We start from the raw sequence: 18,478 nt of genomic DNA, 5'->3' as shown, positions 1-18,478 counted from the left end.
GGCTCAGCCAGGAGCCAGGGTTTTCTGAGACCTGCCATCTTCAGTGTCGCAAGGGGTTAAATCCGCAGTCAAGTTTTACTCTCTGATGGGAGCGGGTAGTTGGCCTGAACCTATCAAGATTTCCTTTTTTTTTGGAGGTGGAGTCTTGCTCTGCCGCCCAGGCTGGCGTGCAGTGGCATGATCTCGGTCACTGCAGCCTCCACCTCCGAGGTTCAATTGACTCTCCTGCCTCAGCCTCCACAGTAGCTGGGATTACGGACGCCCACCGCCACAGCCGGCGAATTTTTCTGTATTTTTAGTAGATAACGGGTTTTCACCATGTTGGTCAGGCTGGAGGATTTCTTTCCCAGGATTTTGCAAATGGATGTGAACAGTTCCAGGTGACAGTTGCCCCCAGCATGGGGCAGGGTGGGGCGGATACTCCATGAGCACTGCAGACCAGGGTCACGCCTTGCCTGCGTTTCTCACCATTCTTGGTGTCTGCTTCTGGCCTTTCTCATTGGTTCTGTGTGACATCTTCGCATCCTTATCACTTAAATGTCCTAACTGATTTCTGTTCCTTGCAATGGAAGATCTTATAATAAATAACCCCAAATCCTAAGGAAGCCATTCATTCACAGCTCACTCAGGGGCATCTAAAAGGCATTCCCCATCGCAATTCCTGGAAAGCTCTAACAAAGAATACATTTTTTTAATTTTCTCAAATCCAGGAACTAATAAGACTTACCTACAGGCAAGTAATGAACAGCACACAAGCAAAATTATGTTTGGAAGTAGGCACTTGTTGTTTTGGTCGCCAGTGGCCTCCTTAGCCTTTGTGTTCTGGGGAAATTCAGCCTTCATGCAGAATCTTCTCTGTGGGTGTCGACACCACCAGGAGAACACAGCCTCCTGATAGACGTGGACCCACACCCCTTCCTTCCCAGTCAGCTCACTCACAGCTGCTGTTTTGGGGACCCACCCCCTCTGACTTGCACATGCAGAGATAGCTCTTTTATTTTTACCGTTTGTCGTTTTCCCTAAGTAAGAAATAAAGACCATCCCTGGCCTACGGCCCCAGGTCACCTTATTCCAGCATTGAAAATCAAGATTTTTAAAAAACACAATTGACACTAATGTACAAGCAAGTCCACCTTATTGTAGGGTGAAGGAGGGAGGGTAGATTTTATAGGGGAAATTAGGGTTGAGTTGGGAGGGGAGATAGGAAGAAGTCCAGAAAGCATCTCTTTGTGTATATGCATGTATACGTACGTGTGTGTGTGTGTGTGTGTGTGTGTGTGTGTGTGTATATATATATATATATATGTTTATTTATTTCATCTTTCCTTTTCTCAGGAGTGAAGGACTCACTGGGTCTGTTGACAATGGGGTCAGATCAGGAGGTGAGGGTCAGCTCTGGGAGCTCTGTGGTCTCCATGTCGTAATAGTTCTTTGCGTCAGAATAGGTCTTCCCCTTCAAGGCCTCTATGAGCTGCTGTAGGCGCTTTGCAAAAGAAAGTCCTTGGGGAGGTTTTGTGGCAAATGAGAGTGGAGGTGGAGGTGGGGGTGGGGGCGGGGGCGGGGGTGGGGGTGAGGGCAGCTGCTGAAGAGGGGGTCGGGACTGGGCTACAGGTGGTCGGGGTGGAAGTGGTCGAGGGGGCTGATGGAAATACCAAGGAGGGTGAATAGAGACAGGGTGGGAGGAGGGGAGTCGAATTGGGGGCGGTCGAGTGGCGGGGCGTGGAGGGGTGGGCGGTTGAATCATATGCAGGGCATTAGAACCGATCTTGGAGGCAATCCAGTTCAGATAGGGCCAGGTGGCTGTGTAGATTCCGGGGCGCTTAGCACGGGCACAGCCTACCCCCCAGCTTGTGATTCCCACGACCACATAGGTGCTTTCCTCGCTGTCTTTGCACATGAGAGGCCCGCCGCTGTCCCCCTGCCCAGAAGGACACAGAGGTCACTATCTGCTTGAGCCACTCTTTCCCCACCCAGAGGGATCAGAAGGCTCTGGGAGGATAATTTCCACAGCCACGTGGTTTCCCGCTGCCGTAAACACAAGTGGTTGTGCTTTGAGATGGTGTCAAGGGCTTCATTTGGGTAGCGAGGAGGGTGTGGATTGTCAGGGGTTTCCTGGCAATGAGATGAACAAGACCATGTGTCCATAGGGGCACATGGCAGGGGCAGCTGGTGGCTGTCACCTCTCATCCCCACTGTGACTGTAGGTGCTGGAAGAGGGACCGGGGAAACAGTCACTAGAGTAGGACCCTGGGCAGAGGAGTGGAGATAGTGGAACTTGGGGATCCAAAAGGGGATGTTCTCAGGGGCCTGGAGAGTCCTGGAGGGACTCAGGGGCCTGGGAGCCAGAAGGAAGGTTACCTGGCAGGTGTCGATCTTGCCTGCAGGGTAGCCGGCGCACACGTTGGTCGGCTGAATGCGCCCATTGTACCACTGGGTCGAGTTACACAAGTCCAGGTCGATGAGATCCACACGTGCCTCCATCAGCATAGGTGATGGCCTGGGGGCTACAGTCAGACCACTCAGTGGTCAGTGATCATGAGAGACACAGAGGAAAGTCCTGCCTCCTCGCACAACCGAACCCCATCCTCCGTGAAGCTCCAGTTAAACCTCAGCGCCATCCAGTCAATGCCCTGAGCTCTCCTTATACACTCCCAAAGGAAAGAGAATTACACCAGAAAGAGCAGACAAGAGGCGATGGGTGGTGGTGGGGAAATGATATCCAAATCAAGGCCAGAGGAGAGAGGAGAGGAAGGAAGAGTGGAGGCCCATGGACAGGTGGATGTAGGATGGGCAGGTGGATGGTGGGTGTGCATATTAATGATGGATTATGGAGGTTAGTTGCAGTATTACCAATAACACCTAGTGTGCACTAAGCACTCACTGAGTCAAATGGTCCCATTATCCCCGTTTTGGACCAGAAGGCTGGAGCACTGCCTACCCAGGTCACAATAGGAATGTGAGGGGGCTGGAAGCTGGATACTCAGCGGTTCCTCTCCAGACTCCAGTCTGAGACACACAGTCCACTCCCATAGTCTGGCTGTAAGCCACCCTCCCTGCTTCTTGTCCCTCATCAGGACTCCTCAGCTCGGCTGTGGACACGACCCGCTGAAGCTGGGCTGATAAGCTCCTCCCCATGTGCTGCAGATCTGTTCTGAGGAGTTTGCAGGAGAAGCCCTGGGCAGTGCCTCCACACACGGGCAGGCCTGGCAGGGGCAGGGGTGGTTGAAACAACCCTGACACGGAACTTCCTTGACGGCCCTGGACTCTACCGTGACCTTCGTATTAGGAAAGACTCGATGCTGCGGCGCACGCCGCAAGCCATTGCTCCTCTTCAAGGAGTCCCACAGACACAAGGGTCCCCAACAGCAGCCGCCCTCACCACAGCAGCACCCGTAACCCAGGAGGTGAGTCTGGATGTCAGCTGCAGAGCATATGGGAGCAGACTGAGGTAGGGGCAGACCCAGAACATAGCTGCACAGGCCAAGACGGGAGATGGGAAACACATGAGTGACATGCACAGGGCTAGGCACGCGACAGGCGCCTGGTCAACAGCTGCTGAATGAGTGTTTGCTGGGCTTTATGTTTTCTAACCCCTTAGCCTCTACTCTTTCTTACCATCCAAGCAGCAGTGAGAGCTTTGGACATGCACTGCCCTCGGGGTAGGGTGACATTGCCCTACTCTTTCTTACCATCCAAGCAGCAGTGAGAGCTTTGGACATGCACTGCCCTCGGGCTGGGGTGACATTGCCCTACTCTTTCTTACCATCCAAGCAGCAGTGAGAGCTTTGGACATGCACTGCCCTCGGGGTAGGGGTGACATTGCCCTACTCTTTCTTACCATCCAAGCAGCAGTGAGAGCTTTGGACATGCACTGCCCTCGAGGTAGGGGTGACATTGCCCCTACTCTTTCTTACCATCCAAGCAGCAGTGAGAGCTTTGGACATGCACTGCCCTCAGGGTAGGGGTGACATTGCCTCTACTCTTTCTTACCATCCAAGCAGCAGTGAGAGCTTTGGACATGCACTGCCCTCGGGGTAGGGGTGACATTGCCTCTACTCTTTCTTACCATCCAAGCAGCAGTGAGAGCTTTGGACATGCACTGCCCTCGGGGTAGGGGATGACATTGCCCTACTCTTTCTTACCATCCAAGCAGCAGTGAGAGCTTTGGACATGCACTGCCCTCGGGCTGGGGTGACATTGAAACAGCAACGACAACAATCCTGGCTTGCTAGCCATTAAGATGACTTTTTAACTCTATGGCAGAGCCCATAGTCTTGGAAGCCATGGGTTTCATTAGAAAGAGCCAGGTGTCCTGAAACAAAAAAGGGTTTTCTCTGGCTTTTGTTTTTAGATGAAGTTTTGCTCTTGTCACCCAGGCTGGAGTGCAGTGGCGTGATCTCAGCGCACTGCTATTTCTGCCTCCTGGGTTCAAGTGAGTCTCCTGCCTCAGTCTCCTGAGTAGCTGAGATTACAGGCACCCACCACCACATCCAGCTAATGTTTTGTATTTTTAGTAGAGATGGGGTTTCACCATGTTGGCCAAGTTGGTCTCAAACTCCTGATCTCAGGTGATCCATCTGCCTCAGCCTCCCAGTGTGCTGGGTAAATTACAGGCATGAGCCACCGCACTGGGCCAACACCTTGGCTTTAAACAACAAATGCTTTAAAGTCTGCAGGGACTTAAATCCCAGTGGGAAAGAAGCAAAGCCCCAAAGCAGATGAGTTGAAGGAGGTGGTAAGACACAGGATGTTTGAAGGAATCACATGAGTTAGAGCCTGGGGGTTTCTTTAAGGCTTGGGCTTATGGGCACAGGATGTGTTTGCAAAAATAAGAAACAAAACAAAACAAAAAACAGAAACAGAGCTATCCCATTAAGTTTATGGGAATTCCAGAATCAAAAAGGTTTTGCATGACATCCAAGGTCTAGCTAGGAGACTGAGCAATAGAATAGGACAGCAGAGGTTGGCAGTGAGGACCTGAGATCAGCCTCCCAGTACCACAGGAACCCCCAGGAGCTGTGGACATGATCAGACAAGGGACAGAGCATGGCAGGCTAGGGGGCTGGACAGAGGCCAAGGCAGAGCCATGGGTATCAGCAGCTGGAGTAGAGGCTCTCACCAGGCCAGAAGGGGATGGCCACGTATCAACTGAGGCCAGTGAGAACAAGGACAGCTGGGACGAGACTTCCTTCCCTGAGGGACAGGAAGGGTGGCAAACCTGTCAGAAACTTAGACCACTCCCTGTGAGAAGGAAATATGAGTTAAATGAAGAATCCTGAAATGATTGATGTTTTTTCTTACCCCAAAAAGGCGGCATTTTAAATCCAAGTGACTGCATTGCCTTGAATTTAGAAGCCTAATCTATTCATTATCAAGAAAAAGAAGAAATTGAGAGCTAAGTTAATTTCAGTCACATCTTTACATCTCTACTGTGACCTATGGAAAGCTGGAAGTATAGGTCATATACAGAGATCAAGTCCTGCTGGGTCTTGTCCTGCTGGCAAAAAACCTTGCTGCCCATTCCTGCCATTTAATGGGGCAGCCTGTTGCTTCTGGGACAAACAGTATCTCTAGTGTGTCAAAGTATGTGGGGAGAGGACACCTCTGGGTAATGACAATTTGTTCTAGGTCACACCTGGGCCTTCCATGATTCTGGTCTGCTAGGGAAGAAATTCCTCCTACTCACCTAGAGCTCATCTGAGTCAAATGTGCTAGGGAGTGCTGGATGGGCAAGAGATCTGAGAGCCAGCAAAGAGAGAGACAGCTTGGTTACGGACAGAGAGGGACCTGCCGGACACTCCAAGGGGCCTATGACCCACAGAAAGCCACACCCACCACCTGTCCCCTTTCCAGTCTACAGAGGAAATATCAAGTAACTCAGGTGGAGAGGGTGGATTTGGTGCTATGACTGCCCGAGGATGGGAGCAGGGGCCCAGAGGCTGCTGCTGATGGTGACAAAGACAGCCTGGAAGCAGGAAGGCTGGGCCCTGGTTTTGCAGCAGTTGGGAAATGGTCAGCTTGGAGACCATCTGATCCAGCCCTTCCATTTACACATGAGGGAACTGAGGCCCACAGGGTGGGAGGCACTGTCATACAGTCACATAACCTTATCTGGAGCTCTTCTCCAAAGGCGGTTTCAGGATTGCTCCCTGTTTCCAGGATCCAGCAGCTTGGGTCCCGGTGCCAAATGGACACTGCCTCAACCCCATTCTAAACAAGGCTGCAGTTCTGCCTGCACCTGCCGTCAGCCCTCCCACAGAGAGCCAGACGAGTCACCCACCATGTGACCTCGAAGGCCACAGTGAAGGCTCTACCTGTAGTCCCGTGAGGAGGATGAAAGTCACTTGGCTGAGTGTCAGCACGTGACCACTGCACCTCAAAGACCACCAAGAGAATGGCCATCAGTGTTCCCCCTTGGAGGTCCTCCCATACTCACCTTTCTCTTCTATGTATCCCCAGCCAGCCACCCAGCAGATCTGGGGGCCTCTGGGGAGGCCTGCCTTAAAGTGGGGCAGGCAGCCCGGCCCAATGAAGCGCCCGCACGAAACGGGAGGGGTGATCTTCAAGAGAGCGATGTCATTTCCCTCTGTCATAGGGCTGTATTTTTCATGAATGACGATTTTCTCCACATATCTCTCTTGCAGAGGCGGCTTTACTGGCTTATTGTTCCCATATGTAATTTCCTTTGCTCCGAAAACCAGTCTCCAGTCATACACTTTACTGTGGACACAAAGGTTAGCCAGGTCACAACTGGCTGGACAAAAGCCTGGTGACAGTGACCCTTGGGGCCTTCCCTTAGCAAAGGTCTGGACCAGCCCCCAGAGTCTCACAGCCACTTGACCCACAGTCCCAGGGAGACGCTGCACAACGTCCCTGGGGAACGCCCCGCTCTTAAAGAGCCGTTCTGAAGACCTCCCTCTGCACATCCCGACACGTACGTTTTGCCATTGAAGCAGTGAGCAGCAGTGAGCACCCACTGTGAATTCAGCAAGCTGCCTCCACACGTGTGGTACCTGTAGCTGTTGTATGTGAAGACCTGGAGGCTCACCATCCAGGGCCAGGCCCCGTGCTGCGCAGCCTGCCCGCCGACGATGCGGGCACCGCCGTGTGCATTCTGCCTGAACCGTAACCCACAGGGGCCCCTGGGGAGAGAACAGGCACAGTTCAAACCTGGCATGAGCACAGCACGTCCTTGTAACCCCACAGCTGAGCGGAGGCCAGGACATGGGGTTAGGAGAAGTGGGGAAGAGCTTCCAGGTTCTGGGAAAGTGGGGGCAGCCTGGGCTATGCAGGAAGCCGCAGGCTCTAGGAAATGGTTCTGGAGGCCATGACTTCTCACGTCTTGTGGGTGCAGTCACAGATGGAGAAAGAGGAGGCCACAGGAAGCCAGGACAGGCTGTATACAGGGCCCTGAGGGATGGCCCATCCCTGGGCAGAACAGGAGGGTAGAGGTAGGGGTGTGGGGCCAGGGACAGAGGGGTGTAATGGCCTAAGGTCTTTATAACCAATCTTGGGTGGGAGACTCAGGGAAGAGTCCAGTGATGAAGGGGGTCCTGAGGCTTCAGGACTGGGTTGACAGTGATGGCAGGACGGACAGTAGCCAGGGGCAGATACTGTGGCCCACAGGTGTGGGGGTACACTGAAAGCAGTGGGAGCCTAGAGGTGGAGGCTCTAGGAACTGTGTCACAGGTGGGAGCTTCCCATAGCTTGGGAGGTGTTGGCCTTGTAGGGTTCCTTGGAGTGAGAAGGTCTGCTTGGGGTTGGGGTACAAGAGGTGTGAAGAGATCATATCCTGGGGGCAACCACATGTTGGGACATCTCAGCTGTCTGTGGGAGGACAAGGGCTCCTAAAATCAGGGCTGCATGTCTTCAAGGCAGTGGGGTCAATCCCTGGGGGTGTGGGAGAGGCACAAGTAGCCCGAGGTGCTGAGAGGTCCATCTCTGGAGGAAACCATGAAAGCTGGGGGTCTGGGGGCTCCAGGCTGATGATTCTGGGAGCAGGTGGTCCAGGCTAGAGCTGTTAGCCCCGGGAACTGCTAAGGCCCAAGCCCAGCCTCCCTTTCCCTGGCCCCAGACAGAGGGAGTCAGGGTGAGACCTGCTCCTCAGAAGACCCTTCCCCCACCAAAGTGCCCCGACACTTACTCACACGTGGCGTTATCTTTAGCAACCACAGACGCTGCCAAGACCAGCAGAATGGCAGTTGGCAGCATCTCGAACATACTCCTGGCCCTGCCTGACCTGCAAGTCCAGTGACCTCACAAAGCTCCATGGCCTCCTGGCCAATCAGCAGGGTGACCCCCCACCCCACCCCCAACCCCCAGCCGTCAGGCCAAGTAAGAGCCCTTTGCCTTAACTGATTTGTGCTGAAGAGACTTCCTGACTTCCTGCACAGGTTCCCCCACCACCAGGATGATGGGGAACTCCTGTGCAGCCCCACTCCCTCTGTCCCAAGACCAGGATCTCCATTCCCAGTTACTCTTACGAGGTCCCCATGTCATCCAAGGCTCCGGCTTTGTGCATATTCGGGGTCTGTCTCTCACACACGCTGTAACCACTGCAAACTCACAGATGGAGGAGGGGCTCAGCCCTTCAGTGGTGAGATGGTGCCACATGTTTGTGGTTCAGGGGAGTCAGGCTCAGCAGATTCATTGGTCCTTAACTGTTGTTGGTGAAAACTGTCTTTCCCTATTGCAAGTGCATACTATCAGCACACTTTTCCAAGAGCCATTTTGAATTTCCCTAATTAGCAACTGCAAAACACACCTTCCTGTCCATTGCTGAATATCATAAGGTCTCCTGTTTCCTATCTGAGTGTCTCCAGATCTCCTTTCTGTGATCAAGGTGGAGCAAGGTGTCTTCTCTTATACTTGAATGTCAAGAGTTTTCATGACAGCTACCTGATTATCGTGAAGCATCATTTTTTTTCTATCTGATTGTCAGGAACTAGCATCTCACCTACCAGTGTGTGACAAATGCTCACTGCAAACAGCTGAATGTTAAAACATTTCACATCTCCTGCCAAGTGTCAGGAGGTCACATTGCTACCTGCACTAGGGCAGCCTTATTTCTTCTACCTGAGTGTAAGGTCTCAACTGCCTGAGGGTCAATAGGTTGCCTGTCATCTAAGTGGGTGTCAGAAGGTCCATGTCTCCAACCTGAGTCTCAGGACCTCTCATCTCCTCTTCCTGAGTATTGAGTTTTCCAATTGTCAGATGATCTTGATTTCTCTATTTTCTCTAACCAATGTCATACGTATCCTCAAATGAATATCCAGTAGGTCTCATATATCTTACCTAGTATCGGTGAGCAATCATCTCCTTCCTTGAAAGTGATAACTCTTTTTTTCCACTGCAGCACCAGAGGTCCTAATTGCTCCCACCTACAGGTTAAGAATTCTCATCTGTACCACCCAAGTGTCACCTTGTCACATCTTCTCTACCTGAAAATCAGGAGGTCTCACATCTTCCACCTGAATGTCAACAGGTTGTATTTTACCTATATGAATATTCTGAAGTTTCTACTGCCATACTGGAGTGTTGGGAGTTCTCATTGCCCCCACCTGCGTGCCAGGGCACGCCCTACCCTCTACTTGAATATAGTCTCATATCGCTGTCTAAAGGGCATGAAGCTTTCATCTCCTCTGCCAGAGTATCATGAGATCTCCTCTATTCTGGGTATCCAAAGTTCTTGTCTCAACCTCCTGAGGTCTGGAGGTATTTTCACCCCTTCCTGGTTCTCTGGAGGTCTCATCTCCCTTACCTGAGACTCACGAAACCTCCTATCTCCTATATGCCTTGTATGAGTCATGACACTTTGTCTCCTCCATCTGAGTGTCAGAAGATCTTGTCACTACCTGTCAGACTTCATCTCTTTGGGTGTAGGTCTAGAGGTTCCAACTCTTCTCTCTAGGTGGCTATGTGGTCTCATCTCCCTTACTGGAGTATAAGTGCATTAGTCCCTTTTCACACTGCTGATAAAGACATACCCAGACTGAGAAGAAAAAGAGGTTTAATGGATTTACAGTTCCACATGGCTGGGGAGGCCTCACAATCATGGAGGAAGAGGGGGAGGAGCAAGTCATGTCTTACATGGATGGCAGCAGGCAAAGAAAGAGAGCTTGTGCAGGGAAACTCCCATTTTTAAAACCATCGTATCTTGTGAGACATTCATTATCACAAGAATAGCATGGAAAAGACTCATCTCCACGATTCAATTATCCCCCACCAGATCCCCCCCACAACACATGGGAATTATGGGAGCTACAAGAAGAGATTTGAGTCGGACACAGAGCCAAACCATGTCAATATGCATATCTTATCTCCCCTATTTGAATGTCACAAAGCCTTATCTTCCCCACCCATGTCTTTTGCCTGATGACAAGGACATCCTGCTTCCTCTAGAGGAATGTCCAGAGGTCTCTGCTCACATGCCTGGTTGTCAGGAGCACATGTTCTCAACAGAGGTGTCCCAATATCTGCTCTCTTTGCAGCTCAGAAGGTCTTTTCTATTACCAGGCCAGGACATCTCATTTTTCTTTACCTGGGAGTAACAACGCCTTATTCCCCTGAGTGGCAGGAGGATTTAACTTTCTTCCCTGAGTACTGAGATGTATTATTTTCCTACCTGTTAGTAAGAGGTTTTATTTCCCCTTAATGAATGTAAGCAGGTCTCAATAATATCAGGTATCTCAGTGCCATGAAGTTTTCATCTTTGCTACTTGCATGTCAGGAGATCTCATCTACCTGCGTGTAAGGACTTCTTTCCCCTATATCAGTTTCAGAGACTCGAGTACTCCTCTGAGCATCAGGAGCCCTTACCTCCCATACCTCAGTGTCACAGGATGTGTTCCACAGTCTGAGTGCCAGGAGGGTTCTCTTCCTCTATTAAGTGTGTGAGGTCTCTCTCTTTCGACCTTTATGTCATGTAGTTTCACCTCCTCTAGCTCAAGGTCAGGAGGTCCTATTTCACTGACTTGTGTGTTAACAGGTTTCAGCTCCATTACTGAGTGTTAGGAGGCCTCACTTATTTTAACTGAGCATCAAGTTGTGCCTGATTAAAAAAAAAAAAAAACAGAAAAATGTTTTGGAAGCATAGGTCAAGAAATGACAAAAAAAAATTCAAGAGTTGGGCCCACTGCCTTCACCAACCATGCCCACTTCTGTCCCCATTCCTTATTTACCTGGGCAATCCAACCTCCGCCCCAGTTTTTCTCACCCTGATCTCCAGTGCCCTTCAGCCCCCAATCCCCTACTCACCCATCCTGTCCCCACCACCCTCTATGAGGAGCAGAAATCTTGTCCATCCATTCTCAATGTTCAGGCCCATCCTCAACACCCAGCCAGCCAGGAAGGCAAGAAGAAGAGGGAGTAAGAATGGTTGAGGGAGTGAAGCCTTGAGGGCGGAAAAGGGGTAGGTATGGGGAGTCTTCACCCAGGGGAAGCAGGTGCCTCAGGAGTGGTTTTAGCGACCAAGTGAGGATCTGGATGGCGCCTTGGAGAAGGATGAAGGCCCTTTGAAGCTGTAGATGATGACAGCTTAAAAAGCAGCCTCAGGCTGGGCACAGTGTAATCCCAGCACTTTGGAAGGATGAGGAGGGTGGATCGATTGAAGCCAGGAGTTCTAAATCAGCCTGGGGGGCAAAGTGAGTCCCCTGTCTCTACAAAAATATTTAAAAACTTAGCTGGGTGTGGTGGCGCACACCTGTGGTCCCAGCTACTTGGGAGGCTGAGGCAGGAGGATTGCTCCATTTCAGGAGGTTAAGGCTACAGTGAGCCATGATCTTGCCACTGCACTGCAGCCTGGACGACAGGGTGATATCTTGTCTGAGAACAAAACAAAAGCAGACCCCATGTCCAGGCCCTGCCCCAAAGTTGTCCACAGGTCTTGGGGGTGGCTGGTGGGGATGCAGAAGAGCAGAGGCCACACAATTTCAAGTGTTCAACATTTCCTAAGTTTAATTTCATTTTCAGATTAGAAACTGAGGCCATGATAAGGAAAGGGCTGCACGGGAGGTCAAGCAGGGGGCCCTGCAAGGGTCTGAGTGTGGGGGCAGTGGGGGGGCCCCGACTCTCTCTGGTCCTGTGTGGCAGTGGGAGGGTGGGGCTCCCCAGGCTTCACATGGAGCCCTGGATCTCCACAGGGACTCAAGAGTCTGGGGCTTATGCCACTTCTCCACAGTGCCACTGGCCCGACCCCTGGCTAGGGTTAACCTCAGAGTTAAGGTGTGCAGTTGTCATTCTGTCATATGCATGGACCTCAACCTGGTGTGTCCAGCTTCTGACACCACTACCCCACCTGTAAGCAACTCTCCCTCCTTGGGGATGTCACACCTCTGCAGCCCCTGGCCCTCTCCCAGTCCTGGGTCCTGTGCCCTCTACTTTCTCATGGCTCCCTTTGATCGCCTTTGCCCATTCACCTTACTGTTCTCCCTTCAAGATGTAGCTCATCACCTCCTTCCACTCAGCGAGGGGCCTCTGCCCTCCTGTAGGCTGGCCACCCCCACCAGGTGCCACCCAACCCAAGGCGGGTGCTCTAATTTGAGATAGTACCGGGGCTGTGCAGATGCAGAGCGTAACATCTAACTCTCTCCAAGCTATGTATACTTGATGCAGGTGAAGAATGGGTGATCCAGGCAGAAGGAGCAGGGCGTGTGTGAGACAGAACCCTAACGTGTCATGGTGGCTCGGAGACTACAAGAGGTGGGGTGAGACTGGCAAGCAGCATGTGTGCGTGGGGAGGGAGCAGGGGATGCTGGCAGGGCCATGGCAGCACTGGCTGGGCCGGACTGGCCCACAGGGTCCATTCATCAGCTGCATTTACAGACAGGCTGTTTGTGAGCAGAGGGCAGAAATGGAAACAGAACCAATGAATCAGCAGGGAAGGAGTGAGGCCTGAATTTGGTCAGCAGCCACGTGTATGTGAGGGGGTTCCAAGATCAGAGCAGCAGAATTTAAACACAACTGGACACTGGAGAGAGCAGGTCTTAAACCCTAGGTTTAAAATGCGGCAGGGGTCATGGAGGACACGTGGCCTCCAGCCTAGGAGGTGCTACTCAGTGAGCCGGTGAACAGAGAAAAAGCCTTCAGTGCAGAAGGCGCAGGCCGAGTACCAGCAGACTCGGAGAAGATGCTGGAAGACGCCAGGTGCCTGGGCGCAGAGGTCAAAGGTGGGGATCCAGGAGTCACCCGGGCGTGTGATCGAGGCTGGGGAGGTTTATGTGGCCCGTATGAGGGACAAAGACAAATAGCCCCTCAAGCAGGCAACTGAGACATGGTTTCATTTCTTATAAATTTATTACATAATAATATTATAATAATTATTATCAATAATAATAATATAAGAAACATAGATCTCTGTGGGGTGTATCACAACGTCAGGGTCAGGAGGCCTCAGGACTGGAGCAGGGGGTGAAACCCCCTGGATGGAACTCCATACAAAAGGAGGGTGAAGCGGAACTGACCCTGTAAAGTTAAAAACCCAAATTGAACGGAACCAAAACCCACAGGTGATTGTGAGACCGAGTGTGTATGTAGCAGTCTGTGACACTGACTGCTGCTGTGTGACCTGGACTGTTGGCGGAAGGGTGAGTGGGTGTGACTCTGCTCCCGGGGAGTGGGGCCGGTGGGCCAGGGTGGGGCGGGCAGGCACAGACCGGCGTGCCAGGCCCCTGGGTTGTGAAAACTTCTGTTTTCTGTCTTTTTTTTTTTTTTTATTAAAAAAAGCTAGAAATATAAACAGAAACTTGTGAGTGACGTGGATGGAGCTTAGTCCAGACTCCAAACCCTAGGTTTAAAAACGTCCCAGGGCCCCCACCCCACAGGTCATTGCTGAGTGTGAGGAGTCACAGTGTGGGGGGCTGGGCACCCTCGGGGGGGGGGGTCTTTGACTCTCCCCAGGGCCTGTGGTGGCCTGACTCTAGGGGTCCCCCAATGATCCCCTCAGAAGCCCAAGGTGGGGGCGCTGCCTCCAAGGGGCCCTTGGGGCCTCCCAAGCAGCAGGGATTCACCAGGGAACCCCGCTCAGGCTGGGTGAGGCTCTGAAAGGCCAGGCTGGGCAAACAGGAGGACCCCGGGTGCAGGATGGCCTCTGACTTTCTTTGGAAGAGGAGACAGGGTGCTTTCACAGGCACACCCCATGCATGCCCCCTGTGCACACCTCCACAGCCCCACACTAGTCCAGAGCGGCCCCGGGGCCACTCGGGAATCAGGCACACACATGGCTACCACATGCTCAGACGCACCCAGTTTCACCCACACACACAGAGCAGGACAGGAGACTTTGGGGTCCAAGGCAGGGAGGCTTCTCTGCTGTAGTTGCCCAAGAGCATGGGACCAGGCTGGCCCCATCCTTGGGGAGAGACCCTGTGAGGAAGATGGCTGCGGTGGAGCGGCAGGGCCCTGCCCTCACCCCTCCCCCCCGGCCGATGGTCTCCCAGGCCGGCTGGTCCCGCGGGTGCACAGCAGGACCCGCGGCCTGCCGCCCCTCCCCCTGCGAGCAGCACCTGAAGGGTCGGTGGGGCACACTGGAGCTCAGCGAGGGGAGGGGCCGAGCTGGGGCCCCAGGGCGGGCCACTAGGGCCCTGGCCAACCCCAGACCAGCTGGAGCGTCCCCTGCCCCGTGTGGGGTGGCAGTGGCAGTGAGGGCCGGAGATGGAAGACTGGGCGGCTGCAGTGGGACCAGTGGAAGTAGAAGGGAGGGGGAGGGAACTATTACGGACAGAGATATTTGTTCCTTTTCTCGTTCCAAATATAAAGTGGATTAAAATATGCAAAACAGGGGGGGCTCCTCGGCCCCCATCGAGAATCCCAATGTCTCCCCCCTCCCCCCGAGTCACCAAGGCGGGTCCTGACCTCGCATGCTGGACTAGGTTCCCCCTCTGGGAGAATGGCCACCAGGAGCTGTGAAGGAGGTGGTCAGGCTCGAGCACCCCACCTCCGGCCCCTTCTGCCCCAGCCTCCCTGGTCCACGCCCTTCCTGACTGTGTGCTGGGTGGGCTGGGCGGCCGGTGAGGGCACTAAGCAATGTACAGGGCGAGTCTCCGAGCAACAGCAAACAGGACGATTCATGCAACATTCCTGGCCCGGGCGCCGTCGGAAGGGGCAGGCCGAGCCCGCGGCCCGGGGTGGGGGTGGAGGGCCCTGCCGGCAGGGCGCGGCCGGGGCGGGAGCAGGGGTGGGGCGTCAGCTGCCGTCCAGCTGCCTGAGCGCGCGCTCGATGTTCATGCGGTGGCCCACGCGCGTGACGCCCAGCTCCACGAAGTCGTCCTTGGTGAGCGCGGGGAGGTGCGCGCCTTCGATCTCATGGTCCTCGAAGCGGTCGCGGTGCTCGCCCAGGTGGATGCTCTCCAGCCAGTCGCCCACGTCGAACTTGCTCCAGAGCTGCAGCGGCTTCTGCTGGAAGGGCCGGCGCGGGCCGGGGGCGCCGGGGCCGGGGCCGGACGCGGGCGAGGGCAGCGGCGACGGCGAGGGGGAGCGGCTGCGTGCGCTCACGCTGCGCACCACGAAGCGCACCTCCTTGGGCTCGTGCGGGATGGAGAGGCTGGACGACTTGAGGATGGTGGGGGGCGTGAGGCCGAAGGGCCGCCCTGCGCCCCCCGCGCCCGCCCCCAGCCCCTCCACCCGCTCCAGCGACGCGGGCTTCACAGGGCTCGGGGCGCGTCGCGCCACGGGGTAGCGGCCGCTGGGCCTCACCGAGTAGGAGGCCCCGCCGCCCGGGCCCCCGGGGCTGCGCTGCGCTGAAATGGAGCTCAGCTCACCGAGGCTGCTGAAGAGCCTGCGGAGGGAGAGGGGTCACGCCAGGTGAGGGGCGCACAGCCAAGGGGGGACGGGCGGAGGGGAGCGGGCAGGGTCCAGGAGGAAAGGGGCTGGGGATGGCGGGAGTAGTCCGGCCAGAGGAAGAAATAAGGGTGGGATCCTGTGGTTACCCTAGCCCTTTTGTTTGGCCCCCCGGGACCAGAGCTAGTGGCTGGCTGGAATGTGAGGAATGACTGGTGGCCTCCTCCACTCCATCCAGGCTCCAAGTGCAGCCCACCAAAGAAAAGACAGCCTCTCATGGCAAAGGGCTGGCTTCTCCTTCCTGCCAGCCTCCGAGACACGCTCTGGGTATGGCGGGATCCACGGATGCCCTGGACGGCAAGACTTGGGCAGTACCCTTCACCCCCCACCCCATCCCCACAGCTCTGCTCTCATGAGGAGACCCAGGGGACCCTGGGCTAGATCCAGGAACAGCTGAGTCGTGAGAAAGGCTGGCAGCAGCAGCACGAGGTTGAACAGGTCCGTGACACAGGAGACAGACACCAGGCAGGGCTCATGCCCATATGGAGCAGCAGCACATGCAGGGCAGGTGTGAGGCCGTGCGCACCCACAACATAGAGGCAGCTTCCTGCACAGACGGCACACAGCAGCAGCAACGGTGCCCACACATGCTAGACAGGCTGCAGTGGCAGCACACACACGCAGACACGCAACACTCACGCGAGAACCGATGGCAGCTCTCTTCCCAGCCTCACCTGACAGGACCCTAGAGCTCCAGCCCCCCCTCAGCTCTGCCGTGGTGGGAGGCCTACCTGGGGTGACAACTCCAGAGAAAACCCACTCCCATGTCCGCCTGTTCCCATCCCTGTCCCCACTGTGTCAGGGGAAGCCTCAAGGGGCTGTCAGTGGCACCAGAGCCCCTCACAGCCACGCAGAGCAGAGACCCAGGCAGACAGGCACAGCATGGGGTTGGCAAGAGGCATGGGATGGGCATGCTCACTTACACAGCCGGCGCTCGGGACCACGGCGCAGCTCGACAGAGCAGCCACATGCAGATGGGCAGGAGAGAGCAATGAGAGAGAGAGTTAGCCAGCCAGGCCCACGCGGCCCACAGCTGCAACCACACAATGGGCAGCCAGGTGTGGAGGGAGGAACTCAGGTGCAGAGGGCCCAGCTGCTGTGGGAGGGACAAAGCTGGAGGTGCTGGCAGAGGATCAGCGCCTGTGCGAGGGTCTCCAAGTGCAGGTGAACCACAGGTGTGGCTGCAGTGCCCGGCAGGTGCCTGGTGCCTGGGGGTGCTGAGCCCCTGACATCCTCTCTGGCCATCCCCTCTCCAGCAGCCATCCCACCCCCTCTCCCTGCCCCTGCCCAGGCTGAGTTCCCCCGCCCCCCACCTCTGGGCTGTCCTCACCATCCAGCATCACCAGTGCCTGTCCCACACAGGCGTGGGGCTCCCCTCAAAGCAGGTTTTGTCTTTTGTGTCCCACCTGTGGGAGGTCAGGCCTCTGTGGAGATCTGAGCTCTCTCTCTCCCACTGGACTTCACTTCTGTCCTTTTCTCAGCCTCTGTCCCTACTGCCTTCTCCCAGCTGCTCAGATCCAGAGCAGAGCTTCCTGAAGAGGCCACACTGTGCCACCCAACAGAAAGGGGCTTCAAGAACACCTGAGGTGGGCCTCAGCACAGGCACCAACCACCAGAGTAAGCTGTCTTTGCTCCCACCGGATCTGGTCTCCATGGATCCACCTGCGCAGTAGGCCAAGGTGGGGTGGCAGCCAGGGTTGGGGGGGATTCCCAAGGGGAGGTGCCAGGTGGTGTTGGGTCGGGGGGTCCCCTGGGGGTGGGTGCCCAGGTGGTGGTGACTGCTGGAGGGGGTGTACTCTTGAGGGACCTGACTGTGGATGCCCAGAGAGGAGCAGGACCAGGAATATGCACCTGGCCTCCACCCCCAGCCCTGACACAGTGACCCTGGCTTGGGGACCTGCATCACAGGATGGACACCTGCCCTGGCCCTGGCCCTGGCCCTGCCCCTGCCCCAAGACGTAGCTTTCAATGGAGTTGCGATATCAGGTGTACCTGGAGTCTCAGGTGTGACTGAAGCACACTGATAAGTTGCAGGACGACAGCAGTGAAGGCGCAGGCAGCGCAGCCAGGAGGCTCAGCTGGAGCCCAGAGCAGGGTCTGGACTCCAGGAGGTCCGACCGAGCTGGGCAGAGCAGAGTTGTGCCTGTCTGGGTAGTACTGGCAGGGACTGAGCTGAAGACCTGGGCTGAGGGCAGGGTGGCTCCAGAGGCGGTCACGGAGCCAGGGGCCCAAGGGCAAGAGACGTGGGGCCAGGCTCCACCAGGCTGTGAGTGGGGGAGGGCCACGCCACATTGCTCCCACCCCCCAAAGCATGCTAGAGATGTCAGGCCGAGAAGAAACACCCAAGGAAGGCTGTGCCCTCCAAAGGCCCCAGGGCACAGGAGGGAGGGGCCTGGGATCACCCACGGCCCAGGTGTCTGCTTCCCCTCTTTCTCTTGGGAAACAGGGTACTGCCCACCCCATCCCCAGGAGACAAACCCGAGCCGTGTCCATGTCTGACTTCCATGTTTGCATGGCATCTCTGCACACCCACGGTCACTCTCAGCTGTCTGGCCACCTCCCTGGCGAGGCTCCGGCCACCAAACAGCCACATCCCAGCACCTGCCAGCCTCCCAAAGAGCTTCTAGGCCACCCACCCTCTAAC

General features: G+C 55.2%; 2 protein-coding genes across 7 annotated transcripts in view; both read right to left on the bottom strand.

The window, feature by feature from the left end:
* Nucleotides 1-1,119: 1,119 nt before the first annotated feature.
* ACR (acrosin) lies at nt 1,120-8,246 on the bottom strand. Its single transcript, XM_032266245.1, has 5 exons — nt 8,144-8,246; nt 6,939-7,142; nt 6,437-6,720; nt 2,359-2,504; nt 1,120-1,918 (listed from the first exon to the last, which is right to left on the bottom strand). Exons 1-5 carry the CDS (start codon nt 8,218-8,220, stop codon nt 1,376-1,378), a joined length of 1,254 nt encoding a protein of 417 aa, XP_032122136.1. The 5' UTR covers nt 8,221-8,246; the 3' UTR covers nt 1,120-1,375.
* Nucleotides 8,247-13,274: 5,028 nt separating this feature from the next.
* Nucleotides 13,275-18,478, bottom strand: part of SHANK3 (SH3 and multiple ankyrin repeat domains 3) — a 55,161-nt gene continuing 49,957 nt past the window's right edge. For 4 of the 6 annotated variants that reach the window (XM_032266239.1, XM_032266243.1, XM_032266240.1 and 1 more), the window contains one exon: nt 13,275-15,772. In XM_032266239.1, the coding sequence (XP_032122130.1) occupies nt 15,181-15,772 (592 nt within the window). In that variant the 3' untranslated portion in view covers nt 13,275-15,180. The remainder of the gene's footprint in view (nt 15,773-18,478) is intronic. The other 2 variants (XM_032266242.1, XM_032266244.1) reach the window with 2 other exon arrangements.

This window comes from Sapajus apella, unplaced genomic scaffold (assembly GCF_009761245.1).
Source record: "Sapajus apella isolate SASKATOON/1434 unplaced genomic scaffold, GSC_monkey_1.0 scaffold156, whole genome shotgun sequence".
Classification (NCBI taxonomy): Eukaryota; Metazoa; Chordata; class Mammalia; order Primates; family Cebidae; genus Sapajus; species Sapajus apella.
The sequence above is the reverse complement of the archived record's forward strand: the minus strand, read 5'-3'. Positions and strand labels throughout refer to the sequence as shown.